The sequence below is a fragment of the Corvus brachyrhynchos genome, unplaced genomic scaffold, assembly GCF_000691975.1.
Source record: "Corvus brachyrhynchos isolate BGI_N302 unplaced genomic scaffold, ASM69197v1 scaffold97, whole genome shotgun sequence".
NCBI lineage: Eukaryota > Metazoa > Chordata > Aves > Passeriformes > Corvidae > Corvus > Corvus brachyrhynchos.
The window spans coordinates 6,314,503-6,328,915 of record NW_008239758.1 but is presented as its reverse complement, the minus strand read 5'-3'; the positions used below and the strand labels follow the sequence as shown (position 1 = coordinate 6,328,915).

At 43.0% G+C, this 14,413-nt stretch overlaps 1 protein-coding gene across 2 annotated transcripts in view; it reads left to right on the top strand.

Annotated features, from left to right (window-relative positions):
- AGBL1 (ATP/GTP binding protein like 1) overlaps positions 1 to 14,413 on the top strand; it is a 273,439-nt gene that overhangs the window by 9,442 nt on the left and 249,584 nt on the right. For both annotated transcript variants that reach the window (XM_017742726.1, XM_017742725.1), the window contains exons 2-4: positions 10,509 to 10,572; positions 11,861 to 12,007; positions 12,565 to 12,696. In XM_017742726.1, the coding sequence (XP_017598215.1) occupies positions 10,509 to 10,572; positions 11,861 to 12,007; positions 12,565 to 12,696 (343 nt within the window). The remainder of the gene's footprint in view (positions 1 to 10,508; positions 10,573 to 11,860; positions 12,008 to 12,564; positions 12,697 to 14,413) is intronic.

The window sequence follows — 14,413 nt, the reverse complement described above, 5'->3', positions numbered from 1 at the left end:
TCCTGCTGCAAGGCCAAAGCAGCAGATTTTCAGTGAAGATAAAGCTGGCCCTCCATTTTATTCAGGATTAACCTGGCAAGTGGAAGATTGACAGGGAGTGAGATATCCTCCTGTAAGCAGTTTGCTTGGCATGGTGAATGCCCACCTGTCTCACTTCAAAGGCGGGGAGGAGGGAGAATGGACCACCTGACCTTTCCCTATGATTAAAATGCTGATCTGATGAAGTCAGAGGAACAAACTGAACTGCCTCTTTCAACCTTCAATTCTTCCAGGAATAAACCAGCACCATCCATATGGAGAGAGTTTCTGGAGAGGCTAGGGGAAAGCAGCATTACTGCCCTGGTTTATCTGACCTTCTCTTTGGGACAATCTTCTGCAATTTGAATGGCCTCCTGCTCCATGTTGAAGTTCTGCAAGTGGGGGAGGGAGCTGGAGGTGACAAATGAGAAAGAGAATGTGTTCCTGGCTTTGTTTTCTTTGACAATTTCTCTTCCCATATGGCTAAGGTCATTTGATCTCTCCACGATGCACAGGGACTTCAAGGGGACAGCTGGATGCAGAGATGCATTAAAACGACTTCTCTTTGAGATGAAAACCATGATTATTAACAGCTTGTTTCAAAAGCTCTCGCAGCAGCAGCTGTACCTCACTGACTGAAAACTCTGGAGGGTTTTTCTAAAAGGTCTGCATGGCTGGGTGATCAAACAATTGGAAATCTCCCTAGCTGAGAGTCCCCTGCTATGTCCTACAAAGCCTGTAGAGCACTATTACACCAACAGGTCTCCTTGGGAACATGCTTAGATAAAATAGGACACAACAACAACTTTTTGGTGATCTCTCTCTGCTGGCAATGGATGCAGGCATGAAAGGTGGATTCTGAGATAGATCAAATCTCCTGCTGGGTATTCACTGAAGAATTCACCTTTCTCTGAGAGATCAGCCCATTGTGCCATTGCATGTTCAGCCCATTCCATGCGAGAGATTCTCAGAAGAGACAGCCCGAGGACTTTGGCTGGGTGGACTCCACAGGGGATCCCAGCAGAATGTGTAGAGGTGAATATTTTAAAATATAACTCCTGTCCCTTTTCCTGGAGCACAAACAGAGCCGTGGGCTCATTCATGGAATTAATAAAATGCCTTTTAGCTTGACTGACCAACACTTGGTTTGCAGGTGCTTCTGAGCCACTGAATGAAGTAACAAGGGCCAAATAAAGCCCCAAACATGCCTGTCTTTAGCGTGGTGGCATTGGCTTGCTGCTGCTGGGTGTCTTGCATGGGGTGTAGACTGAAGAAAAAGGAGATAAAAAGCTTTGTTGCCTTCTGGATGGAAAATGACATACCCCTGTCATGCCTCTTAAAAACTTGGCAACATTTTCAGAGAAATGAGGGCTTTGCTGTTAAGAGATTGCTGTTTAAATCTAGACGGATGGGTCTCAGCAATGCAGCTAAAGAGAAGTTCTGCTTTACATTACTGGTAATATTACTTTAAATCATTAGAATTTCAAAACACAGTTTGCTATTCATTATGGATGCCGAGTTTCGTTTGTTGTTTGATTTTTCACTTAGACTGGATGGGAAAAATAGGTTCATCATTTTCACTTTCAGGTTCCATCTCTGAAGAAAATAAGCTGTGACTAACAATAGTTATTAGTGGCTTGTCTCCACTGCCCATACCTCAATCATTGTTATTAAATGTGATTGATTAAAAGCATTTGCGTGGGCTGTTCCAGAAGGCGCTTTGGGAGGTGGGGTAGATTGACACATAAGGACACTTGTCTTGGCAAGAGAAAGGACTGGTGTTTTTCTAAACCAGAATGTACCTTACAGTGATCCTCATCTTCAGCCTGTACAAGTCAGTGTCAGAATAATGTGTAGCAAGTGGGAGTGTTTGCACTGGAATACAGGGAGAAGCCTGGACTGAACACAGGCAAGTGCCAGGGCAGACTGAATTAGACACAGGGATTGTGGGCTTTATCATGTGTGGTCCAACCAGGAACGTCCCAGAGAAGGTAAGGATAGCAGCACCCTAATTATGGCTATTTATTTCCACATGCACATACTCACATTTGCTACAGCATTCAAAAATCCGTGGTTTTATTAAAAAACGAGTACACCTGGAAATTTTCCAAGATTCTCCCGACTCACTTGTACTTTGAGAAATGCCATTGCTTGTAAAAAAGTTTGTCAATTCCCAAATGTGCTTCTTCTTTGAAAGACAGAGTGTTCTCTGGACTGACACCCATCAAATCTCACAAAAAGAAAGACAGTAGCATATTTCATGCTGCTTTTTTGTCGTTGGTAGGGGAAAATAAACCTAAAAATGAAAGGAGAAAACAGATCCCTCCCTATTAAATTTGGGTGGCAATTGTGTTAAATATCTGTAACAGTGGCATTTGAATGAAACATTACTATTTAAAATTAGTTCAGTAACAGCAAAAGTAATATAAAACATAGGAATAAATCCAAGAAACAGCAATAAACAGTAGGTGCTGGCATGCATATAGAATTCATTGTGCAAGAATGGTTAATGCCTTACAGAAACTTATTAAGAGAGTGTGAAAGGCATATGCTAGGATAATCTTGGCATTAATATAAAAATAGATTAAAAAGAGCAAAAAAGAGCAAAAAAAATATAACATTAAATCCAGTCAAAATCTTTAGGTGTCATAGGTAACTTATTGTGAAAGAAGAGATAAAGCCTGGGAGAATTTATCTGGAGTAGAAATTACAGAAAGAACATTAGAAATATTCAAAAGAAAGTCTAAAAGCCTTTTGCAGAGTATCACGTGTTTTGATTTATCTCAAAGTTTCCTCATTCTTTTAACACTTCCAATTTGACAGAAGCATTTGAGGGTTATATAATAATGTGTTTTACCACCATTTCTGCATAATAAAGTAATTGCTCTATTAGAGGAGCATTAGTGAGAGGAGCAAGTGACACAAAGGAACTTTGTATCAGGAGGAACTTCTGCATAAGGACAAGCTTTTCTTTGAGAACACTGAGGGAATTTTGGCATGACAAAAGAAAGAGAGAAAAAAAGCAGTTTACGTTGCCAACAGTATCCAAGATATTGAAGTCTGTCAGGGCATAATTCCTGCCGATATCTGGACGTGAATATATTTTATTGGAGTGACACACTAATAAGGTGGCACTGAGATGAACAACCTTGCTCTGAAGCTAGGTGAAACACCTTTGAGTCTGTTGACACAGTAAAAGGTCCTTTAGAAAAAGATCAGGTCCTGGTCTATGTGCTTCCTAATTCCAGTATGGATTAATTAAATGAGCATCTTCCTCATCCCTTGGCACAAGGATGAATCTCTTTTCAAATAGCTCTGGGATCCTCTGGTGGGGAGCAGCTCTTTTTTCTCCCAGTCTGGCATCAGTATTCCTTGCAGGGGATAGTTTTTCCTGCTGCACTTACTTCTGGGAAGTTGGGAGGAGAAGACTGATCTCGAGGAAGGAAGTCTTTGATCTCCCCACAAATAAATGGAAGGAAGTGTGTGATTGAGAGCCACAGTACTTCTGTGCACACAGTGTTTCTGCTTCAGTTTGTTGTAATATCTATCCTGGCTCTGCCAGCCATCCTCTTAAGCATTGACTAAGTGAAGTTCCCACCACAGGGTGATATTTCCCACCAGGAAAATAAGAAACAATCTGATCTTGATGAGGGATGCTGTTGGGCAGGTGTTACCTAATATTTGTGAAGAAGTCTGTGATCCTCTGATGAAAGGTGTTATGTTAGTGGAATTTATTGCATTAAATTTAGTAAGATTCTTTGGCACAGATGATTTCCACCATGTTATTCACCAAGTTATTTTGGCTAGAGATCAGCTCAAGCCAAGCTGTTTCATCTCAACACCTTCAGTGTTTTGAAGACTTTGGGATGTAAGTTTGGAATTTGCCCATCTCTGCCTTGAAGCAGTTCAGTCCTGCAGAGTGTAGCCTGTATCATTTGAGAAGAAGTCCTGAAGCCCAGTGAATAGGAGCAAAGCCCTGTCTATTTGCATGTTAGAAGTTTGCTTTGAGGCACTACTCCTGCTCAGCCACCTGGATGAGCTGCCACCCATTGTGAAATGTTGGAATAATTGCACCCAGCAGTGCTCTGGTTCATTGTTGAAAAAGATGTTCCAGGTTATCACACCCAAGTGCAAACAAGGGTGAGAAAAACCCAAACCTTCAGGTCATTGCAAGCCATGAAAAAAGCTGCCCACCTGATTGCAGCAGGCCAGAGGGAGGGACATTTTTAATGAGTATTTGCTATATTCTCTGATATAAACCCCATAATTTCTGCCTTGGGCTTGGCTTAGTGTGAAGCATCAGTAGGGAAGGAAATGTCTGGCGCTTGGCTCAGTGGGGTGCTTGCCATGCCTCACAGGGGTGGCCAGGGCCAGCGAGAGGGACTCGTCTCCAAGGCTTGGGAACAGGAGCAAGAAGTTGCCGGGCCACGTGTCCTGTCCCTGGAGGCCCCTTGGCTGCCCTGGGTACAGTTTGAGGGCTACGTGATCCCCCACAGCTGTGGACGCCTTTCTCCCAGGATTAAAGAGGTCACTTAGGACACTCCCAGAGCAGCAAGGTCCTCCTCTCCAAGGCTTTAAATAGCCCCTCTTCCTTCCATGTCTCCTCTGAGTTTCCTGGCTTGCTCAGGCCTATCTGACTCCTCAGAAGAGGAAATCCAGATTTGGACAAAGAAATGCATGTACTGTTCACCACAGAGGATGGTGACCCCTGTGGTGATGCTGAGGATGTTTGGTTGGGTATTTTGGGAGCAGGGGCAACTTGACCATAATTGCTTGGGATCCTTCTAAAGCTGGATGATGGTAGTATTGTTAAGAAGGTGCTCCACTTATGACAAAATTCAGGCTATAATCACTTTAATTGGAATCCTCCCTTACTTTGCGGTTGCCTACTGATATTTCAGAGGTCCCTGAACCCTTTTTTCCCCCGTAAGCCTCCATGTAACAAATACTGTGGATAATAACCTTCCAACAAGAAGAAATCACAGTTAGCTGGCTGAATATTGAAGCTGAGGATGGGAGCATACAGACAAGAAACTCTCCAGGGTATTTCGCTCTCTTATTTAAGTGTGAATTTTTAGCTCCTCTTAAATTAGAAAAAGCAATTTACTCTGACAAAGCACAGAACATAAGGCACCAAACCTGGCTTCACAGTTATTGTAAGGCTAGATAGTCAGCTGTAGGAAGAAGATATCCAGCTGGCAAATCCATAATGCCAGCGGTGAGTGGCTGTGCCCAGCAGTTGGGTTTGGTAGGCACCTCTCCCTTGCTGGCAGAGGACTCTGATTTAAGCATTAAGAGAGTAATTAGAACCCAATATTTTCTAGAGGTCTCAGAAGACAGTGAGGAGTAATGCTGCTCAGCCTCTAACCTGCTCTTGATTTTAACCTGTATTAATTTTGCACCAGAATTTCTCTTCAATAGGCTTTGAGTGCAGAGAGTGAGAGATCTGACTTGCAGATGTAAGTCTCATTACACAGGCAGTTGGGCTGCCGACTGCTATTTGTGTGAGCAAATTTATTAAGGGAAAGAAAAGAGAGGAGGATATATTTTGGACAGGTCAAATCCTGCTTCCGTATTTAGAAACAGGCTATTTAGAAACAAACAAACAAGTAAACAAACAAACCCTGGAACTGGACATCCTATTCCTTAGTCTCACTAAAAAAGACTCAAACAAACAGGTCTGGAAGTTTTTTAGCCCAGTGAAGCAGTACCTTTTCTTTAAAATTAGACCATTTTGTCTTGTTGTTTGTTTGGGAGTTTTTTCCTAAGCAGTCACACAGCTTTGTGAGACAATTTAACAATTAATTTAAGAGATGTATTGATAGAAATCATGTTGTGCGTTGTCTTGCAAGAGCGACTTCTTTCATTTTGCATTCATTATTTTTGTGATTGGAATAACTGCTTTGTATTTCTTCCCCCAAATAAAATATTTATTAGTAAATCTCGCACTGCACAAATTAATGCTGTTTGATTTCTTTCTGAGCGTCCTCCTTTTTTCAGCATTAATGTTTAGATTCCCAACAAACACTCTCAGTAGGTTGTGCGTCTCATTTGGAGAAATACTTGCCTTTGGGCAAAAGACACAAAAGCCCAAAAGACTGAGTTTATGGGAAGTTTTTGTTTGAAGGCAGTGCTGGAAGGGTAATGGCACTGGTGGCTGCTATCCTCCAGGGGGGACACGAAAAATCCCACCTCTGTTGGGTTTCTGAGTCTTGTGCAAAACATCCCCAGAGATTTCCCTGAGGTTACCTGTTACTGTGGCTTAGTAGCAATTTTATAATCTTGTCTTGAGTAAATAACAGCTGGTCTTGGCATGTTCCCAGAAGCAGGACAAGGAGACAGGAGCTGTTCCCTGCTTAATCGTGGGTCAGTGAAATAACCTGAGCTGCCAGTCAGAAATGTTGGGATGGAGCTGTTTTCCTCCAAGCCCAATGTCACCAATTAATCACTTGCTGCCTGTAATGTATCAACAATAATGTGCTGGGATATTTTTTATTCCTGGATTTCTCCATCCTCCTGCTGTTTATCTCTGAGGAGCTTCTGCCAGGCTAACCCCAGTGTTTCAGGGATTAGTTCCCAGAAAAAGCTCAGAGAGGAGCTCTCAGCCAGGAGCTGATTAAATGCATCTGAGCTCAGCCCTGTCATACTCCTGGTTGGGTGAAGACAACAGAAAGCTTTGCTGGAGTAAGGCTAAGAGAGATGAGGGACTCTGACCAAAAAGGACAGCCATGCTTGATATCTGAAGTGATGTTTTTGCTAGTTTAGCCTTTGTCCAGCCACAAGCTGTGAGAGGCAACTACAGGCTGTTGTTAATAGGTAACAATTTGGCTCTAACTGTAAATCCTTTTAGTGAAATCCTGCAGGAGGTCAGGGATTTTGTAGTCTAACTTAAGCCTCTGGGAACTTTTCTCTGCTCTTGTTCCACCCATATACAACAAATGTATCTTCATTAGTCTGTGCATACGTAGATGCTGAATCTAACATTTGTAAGCGCTGGCAGGAATGGGAAATACTTAGCAAGAGGAATTTTACTTCCCTCCTCTCTTTGGTTATTCTTAAACCATCAAACATCGCTCTTTCAATAAAAATAAGTAATGTGTTTATTTTTACCAGAGCTGGGTAAGAAATTTGCATTAAAGAAATTACTCTATTCATCTTTTTTAGATCAGGCACAAGTTGTGATTTTTGCATTTGTACTTACTCTTCAAAAAGATTTACTGATTATTTTTTATGAATGAATATGTTGGCAATTCATCCACAAAGAGTTTGTTACGTGTATTAATTTAAACAATTGATTCTAACAGATTTTAATGTCCAAATATCTTTGATGACTTCAAAAACCCGAAGGTAATTAGTCAAAATCTGAGCTGTTTCTTTTCAACAGGCAAGTTGCCATTTAGCAAGACAGTAGCAACTTTAGGGCTGTTTTTTTTCTGTATTATCTTGCTATTATAAATGGGAGCTCTGTTCTTCTGCAGAAGTCTGTATTATTCAGTGCTGCCACTAAAGTTACTGGGAAATATGTTAGAATTTGTAATGGGACTGGGGTTTTATCCACTGTTTCAGCCAACACATGAGTCATCCAATTCCTTCACTAGTGTGCAAGGAGGAAGGGCAACAATGAAGCACCAACACAGAATGCTAATGTTAAAATATCAAGAGTAAACACTCAGGTAAAATATTTGGCAATATCACCCAGCTTTAATTTTCACATTTTAAGGGTTGATCTTTCATGTTCCCTGAAGTTCTTTGTTTGCCTGAGTCCCTGGATAAAGTGCATGGAAAGTCAGAGGATATCTTATGTCATCACTATTTGTGTTAATGGCTTAGGAACCCACAATCCAATCAGTTAAAATAAACAACCCAGTGTAATAGGAGCATAAATCAATGAAGACTTCATTACTGAAACCTTAATGTGTAATCCATCCACCTACAGAGGAAAGGGATACTGAGAGGCAGCAAGACAAAACCAGAGGACAGTCTGATTTAGGCAACCCTGATGTTTAAAAAGGTGTTGATAACAGTAAGTCTTCCTGGAGTCAGTAAATTTGATGGATGCTCTTCATTCCTGACAATCTGCCCCTGACTATTAAGTCCCTATGCTAAAAAATGCCAAGAAACTCTGGGGAAGAGAACTCCGAATGTTCTTTGTTTAGTCTAGGAGACTTGAGACAGCTCAAATGAACAGACATGAATAAGGAAGATTAACATAGGACTAAAACTATATATCTTACCCAAGAGTAATGGTGTTCAGAACTGCTCTGACCCTGTTGCAGACTTTCCTTGCTGTGTGGTCCCTTGAGCCAGTAGCACAAATCCGGACTCCTCCAAGGTGAGGGCAGCAATACTTGGTGAACCAAGAGTTACTGGATTTCATTGAAGCCACGTATTCTGTTTGTCTTGGCTCTGAAAGGAGCAGTAATCCCATCACATCGAGCCTTTTGATTTCAACATGGATCATAAAAGGGCTGAACTTTTACATTCAGTGCTGAGATCTCTGCTTGTTGAGTTAATAACGAATAGAAACAGCAGGCTCTCTCTCTGGGCATGGGCCAGCTCTGAGGTGGGGATGAGACAAGCACTTTGCCTGTTGGTTTTAGCTAAGAGTGAAAGCAAGGTGAGCCTTTAGAAAGCCATCAGTGCTCACAGACCTTCCTCCACCAAGTTCCCATTTCAGAAGTGATTCTCTGCTTGTTTGCTCCAGTCTCATCCTCACCTGACTCTTCTTCGTTTCTCCATTCCCCTTCCCTGACCACATCTTGTTCTTTTCTCTCATCCCCCTGCTGATACCTCTTGTTCCTGTTGCTCATTTATGCCATCATGAAATATATATTGAGCAGTCAAAGTTTGGTAGAACTGCTAATTGGCCAAAACCAGTATGATGAGAAACCTTGTTTTTCAGAGATTTGGAGTTTGTTTTTGTTAATAATTATGGCAAAAAAAGAAATCTAAAAATACATACAAGGCTTAGGATACAGAAACTAGGAAACATTGACACTAACGTAGTGATTCCATGCAGAAAATGGCACATATAGTTTGCCAGTACAGAAGGAGATTTGGTTGCAGGGAGCTGCCAAGCATCCTACAGGATTTTTGTGACAGGGGTGGAAATCTGTTTCTCCAGGCTGGCAGTCACCTTCTCTGACTGCAGACTGATCATTTTCCTGCTCTATCCTCATGTGTCACTCCATGCATACCCTCTTCAACTGTAACAAAGGAGGTGGTATGAACTGCAGCTCCCTAATTATCTACACAATCCTCAGCACCTTGTCAGTTTGTGCTGTGACTTTTTCAGGGACTCATTGGGAAAAAAGTGTCCATTTGCAATAATAGTCATTGTTACACTTATGAATTAGATTTTCCCTGACATTCTTTCTAGAGTTTCTTTTTTGCTAGGTGTTACTTCTCAACTCGCCTTAAATATTCAGTTGCATAATGTTAAATGTGTCAAAGAATGGTTGAATCAATTTGGCTGGTAAAATGATCACATATATCCAGAACAGATACCGGGTTAGTTTAAGTTACCAAGTAGGTTAAGTTTCTGAAGCAGTTCAACAGTCAGAAACATAAGAGCCATATATTTGTGAGATTTTACCTTATTGTCATAATTTAATTGAAAATAAAGTTATTCCATTATAGTTTACGTGATCCTGAAGTTCTTTGGGACCAAGGCTATTCAAATGCAAGTTTTGTATTATATTAGAAATTTGCATGGTGTTGCATCTGTTCAGAAATTAAGACACCCAGGACTTAACCCAAATCCCTCAGATTGCAATACACACTGGTGATTAATTCTTGAATCACAGCAGTGAAATCTGTTTGGAGGAGGATTAAAGAAGGGGTCTAGTGTATCACACAGATGGGTGGTAGATATCATGTGTTTCCTTCTTCTCAAGTGCATTATATCTTATTTCCTCTAGTGAAAAATTTAAAGTAACTGTAAAGCAGAATGTGTCATGTCAAAGTGTGGTGGTAACTTGGTCTTAAAATTAAATTATATTAGTTTTAAAATAAGCTTAGGAATTTTTCTTCTCCTCAAATTCAAGGCTTCCACGTGGTTGTAGCTGCAAAGACAGGACAATATTCTTGTAGATGGGATATTATAATTTAAATATATTGTTCTTCAACTCCAGTAATAAGAGATACTGTCATGGAAAACCACCCCACATTTAGCATTTCTATGCGATACAGAATTTCCTCAACTTTGGAGTAGCCAGATCAAGTCAAAAAAGAGAGCTTTAGTTTAGAATTCAGATGTAAGTTCTACAGAAATGCTACTGTGTATTAAATACTGTGTACTATGATCTGTCAGAGGCTTTTAAAATGTGTTATCAATATGTTTCCACATATTCACTGTCCAGATGGCACAAAATGCTCAGTATCCAAACAAGGATCTCAATGCCTCTGCGCTGTGTGATGCACTGCAGCCCTGTGCAGCAGGAAGTGCCCTGTCCTGAGCTGATCCCTAATGTGCTGTGTTTCTGTTTCAGAGCTCCTGTGACAAGGATGTCATCCTGAACATTCTCAGCGTCCTCACTGACTTGCTGTCTCTGGGTAAGGAAGCAAAGATCTGGGGCAAAGGCTGTGGGCAAGGGCAGAAAAGGAGGTCCTCAAGTAAATCAGGGAATTCATATTTGCATTCAACCTTGGCCAGGTGTTTGCAAGGTGAAAAAAATATAAATTGTATCCATAGATAAGCAGTCCTTACTCCTGTGTTTGGAAAACTGAGCTTATTGGGAGTGTTAAAGAAAAAAAAGAAACTCAGAGAAAGTTTCAATTTTTTCTTTATAGTTTTGAAGATATCCATGGGTTGCAAAGCGTTTCATAATCCCTGGCAGTCAACCACTGGAAATGTTCACCAGTGCCATTGGAGAGAGGGCTGTGGGACAGGGAAAGGAACCTGACTTTTTGGAACCCAGGGACCCTCTAATGCGGAGGGTTCAGCCTCTCTCCAAAAGGCACTTCTACCTTGGGGCTGCAGGGAATGGATGTCGTTTTATGTGCTCAAAGCTGCATGAAAAAATAACTGTATTGGCAAAAGAACTGAAAAAAAAAAAAAAAAATCCAGTTCCCTTTCCTTTCTACTCCACCACAAAAATCTCATCTGCTAAACAATTCCCAACCCAACTAAGCTGTCAGGCTGTGGGGGCTGCATTAGTGAGTGCTGGATCCTCGTGGGTCCCCCACTCCTGGAAGCCCCACCAGAGACATCACCTGTCCATCTGCGCCTCTCCTTTGGAGCCCTGCATCCCTGTGCCTCAGCTGGGTGGAAGAATGGCCTCCATGGAGAATAGGGGCTCCTACTCTCCTCTAGGAACTGACCGAGCAGCATCCCCCAACCACGGAGCCTGGATCAATGTTTGTTAACACAGCAAGGCTCCCAGGGTTAGAATGTGGTTTCTTCGGAGACCTACATTTATTTGAAAGCTGTCCCCAAGGCTTCCCTAGGATTCCTTTTCATTTGACAGAAGCCCAGTGCGGCTTTAGTTCTTTCCTTGTTTAATTTCCAGTATCTAAGAAAAGATCACTGAGCCTTTTGCTACTTTGAAACCCGTCAGTGTCTCTGCTCATTCCTCTCTGCCACATTTCATTGCACAGTGAAAAACTTTTGCAGCACATGGGTTTGGAGAGACTCAATGTCATCAGAGCACATAGTTCCACCATGCAGCCACCAGCCACGTGTCCTGGGATCCATGGCCAGTTCTGCAAACGCTTGTGCGTTCATGGCACTCAAGTATTGTCTGAAGGCCATCGAAGCTCCTTGTGCTCCGTGAGGGCTGAGGGTTTGTGACGGCTGTGGCTCAGGGAAGGGATGCTCTGAGCAGTCTCCTCTTTTCCCCAGGCACTGGACGGAGAATTCACTACGTGATCAGCAAAGGGGGCAGCGAGGCTTTGCTGCAGGCCCTGGCCACGGCTGCCCGGACAGAGCCACCTGACCACGGCACCCTCCTGCCCCTGCTGCGGCTGCTGGCCAGGGTGGGCCAACGAGGTACTGCTGAGTGCTGGGGGGCTTCTTGAGGGGGGCCATCACTAAGGATGACCTCATCGTGGCCTTCCAGTAGTTAAAGGGGACAGACTTTTTAGTAGGACCTGTTGCTACAGGACGAGTAAGGGTTTTAAACTGAAAGAGGAGGATAGATTCAGATAAGACATAAGGAAGAAATATTTTATGATGAGGGTGGTGAGGCACTGGCATGGGCTGCTCAGAGAGGTGGTGGATGCCTCATCCCTGGAAACATTCAAGGTCAGGTTGGACAGGGCTTTGAGCAACCTTGTCTAGTGCAACTCATTGCAAGGGGTTTGGACTAGGTGGCCTTCAAAGGTCTTTTCCAATCCAAACTGTTCTATGATTCATCTATGGTGACTTAAAGTAAATCCCATGTTTTTCTGTTTCCAGCAAGATTAATACTGATTTAACTCATTGATATATTTGAATGCCTTTGTTATGAGGTTTTTGAGTTTCAAGGTTTGGTGGAAATATGTTTAGCAGCGCTGCTGCAACGACCTGGCCTTTGCAACAGTTTAATTCTTATTTGCTTTTCACAGATAGGAAGTTTGGGATGAAAGTGCAGAAGGCAGAAGCCACTGATATAATACTGAGCTTGACAAGAAGAAACCTGGGCCACCACCTGCACCTCACCCACTGCCTCTGGGTCCTGCGTGTTTGTGCTTCTAATGGTGAGTGCCAGGATTTTCCTTTTTTCCTCTGTGTGACAACCACCGGGGTCCTTTTTTAGTCATTTCAATGCAAAGAAACATTATTCCTGGTAGGGTTAGTGCCTGCATGCACCATTAATATACAGAAAAGCACAAAAGCCAGAACAACCTTAGAAAAAGGTGCTCCTCAAGGGGCCTATGCAGCCTTTACAGTGCATTTCATCCGCGAGCTATGGAAATAAAAGTGCTGTAGTGAAAAATATTCATGGCAAAGATCTCCTATTCTGGAATATAGACAGTCAATTCTTTTGCTCTGAGACTTGGGTACCTTAAGTCTCTATACAGTTCCCATTACCATAACAGCCAAATGTCTCACTATTGTTGATTGTATTGATCCTCAGAGCAGCTCCATGAGGGTGGAGAAGCAGAGGGAGAGAGAAATCTTTTACTTATTCAAGGTCCCCCAGGAAGCAGATTTTAAATCCTGTTCTTTTGACTAGTATCCCCTCAGATGTGCACTCTCCCAGCTTTTCTTGCTTGGCAATGCCCTCACGTTAAATGATTCAAGCAACGGGATTTCCAGCATTCTCTCCTGGGATCATTACAGATACATACAGGCTTTCCCTGCTATAAAGCACTGAGCTCGTCAGCACAAATTTCCCTTTGCTCACTCTAACCCTTTCCTCTCCTTCCCTACATCCCTCACCCAGCAGAAAATTCTTGATGGCCATCCTATCTGCAGTCTGCTATGTGCACCCTGAGATTTAGCTCTCCTGGCACCCAGCCCTGCAGGTTCCTTCTGCCTGGACAGGAGCTGGTTTCATGCTTTGGGCTTTCTCAGGCAAGCAGCCAAGCTTCAACACTCAATCCCTCTCCCCGTGATAAGCAGTATTTGAAAGTTTGAGTGTGGCTGAAAATACAACCAAAGCCAGAAGATGAAGTGTGCCTTTATTTGGGTTTCACAGCTGTGCAGTGACCCTGTGCTGCCTCCCACCCAAAATGATGATCTGCCCACTTCCCTGCTCCCTGCTTCAGTGCACCTGCACTCCAGTACAGCTGCTGTTTCTGCAGAGGTTTCAGGGTGCACACTGCAGCCTGGCCTCCTTTCTGTTAATGTCAGACCCCAGAACCCCAGCTCTGCACCTTTGCTGGAGCATCTCTGTTACTCTCCAGGTATCTCCAGCACTCGCCATTAATAATATTGACTTTGTGGGTTCTGTGGCCCAGCTGGGAAGCTGCAGGGGAGGTTAGGTGAAGATCTGTGGGGGTGTGATACCAAACCAGGGGGTTACATGTTCCTAACCTTAAAAATTATGTTTCTGGAATGGAACTAAAGGGAAGTCGGAACCATATAAAACTCTTGAGAGTGCTTAGGTATGAACGCAATAAAGATGAGTCTCACCTCATGCCCCACTCTGGGTTGCTCCTTTCACTGCCACCAGGTGTTTGTGGCTGCCCACATCCTGCTCTGGAGCGGGATGAGTTCGAGCAGCCTTGTCCATCACCCTGTCTCTAATGAATTGCCAGCCAGTGCGAATGTAGCTGGCAGGCCTTGCAAGGCTTTCCATCACAGGACAGCTTGGCAGGGACATGGTAGGACAGCAGGAGATGATGGGCCCTCTGGCAGCTCTCTGATGACCACTGGGAGATATCTACAAAACAGCCAAAACCCAGCAGTAGGCAGACAGCCAGGGCTCCTTCTGGCTGCTGTTGATTACTGATCCTTTCACCTTGGTTG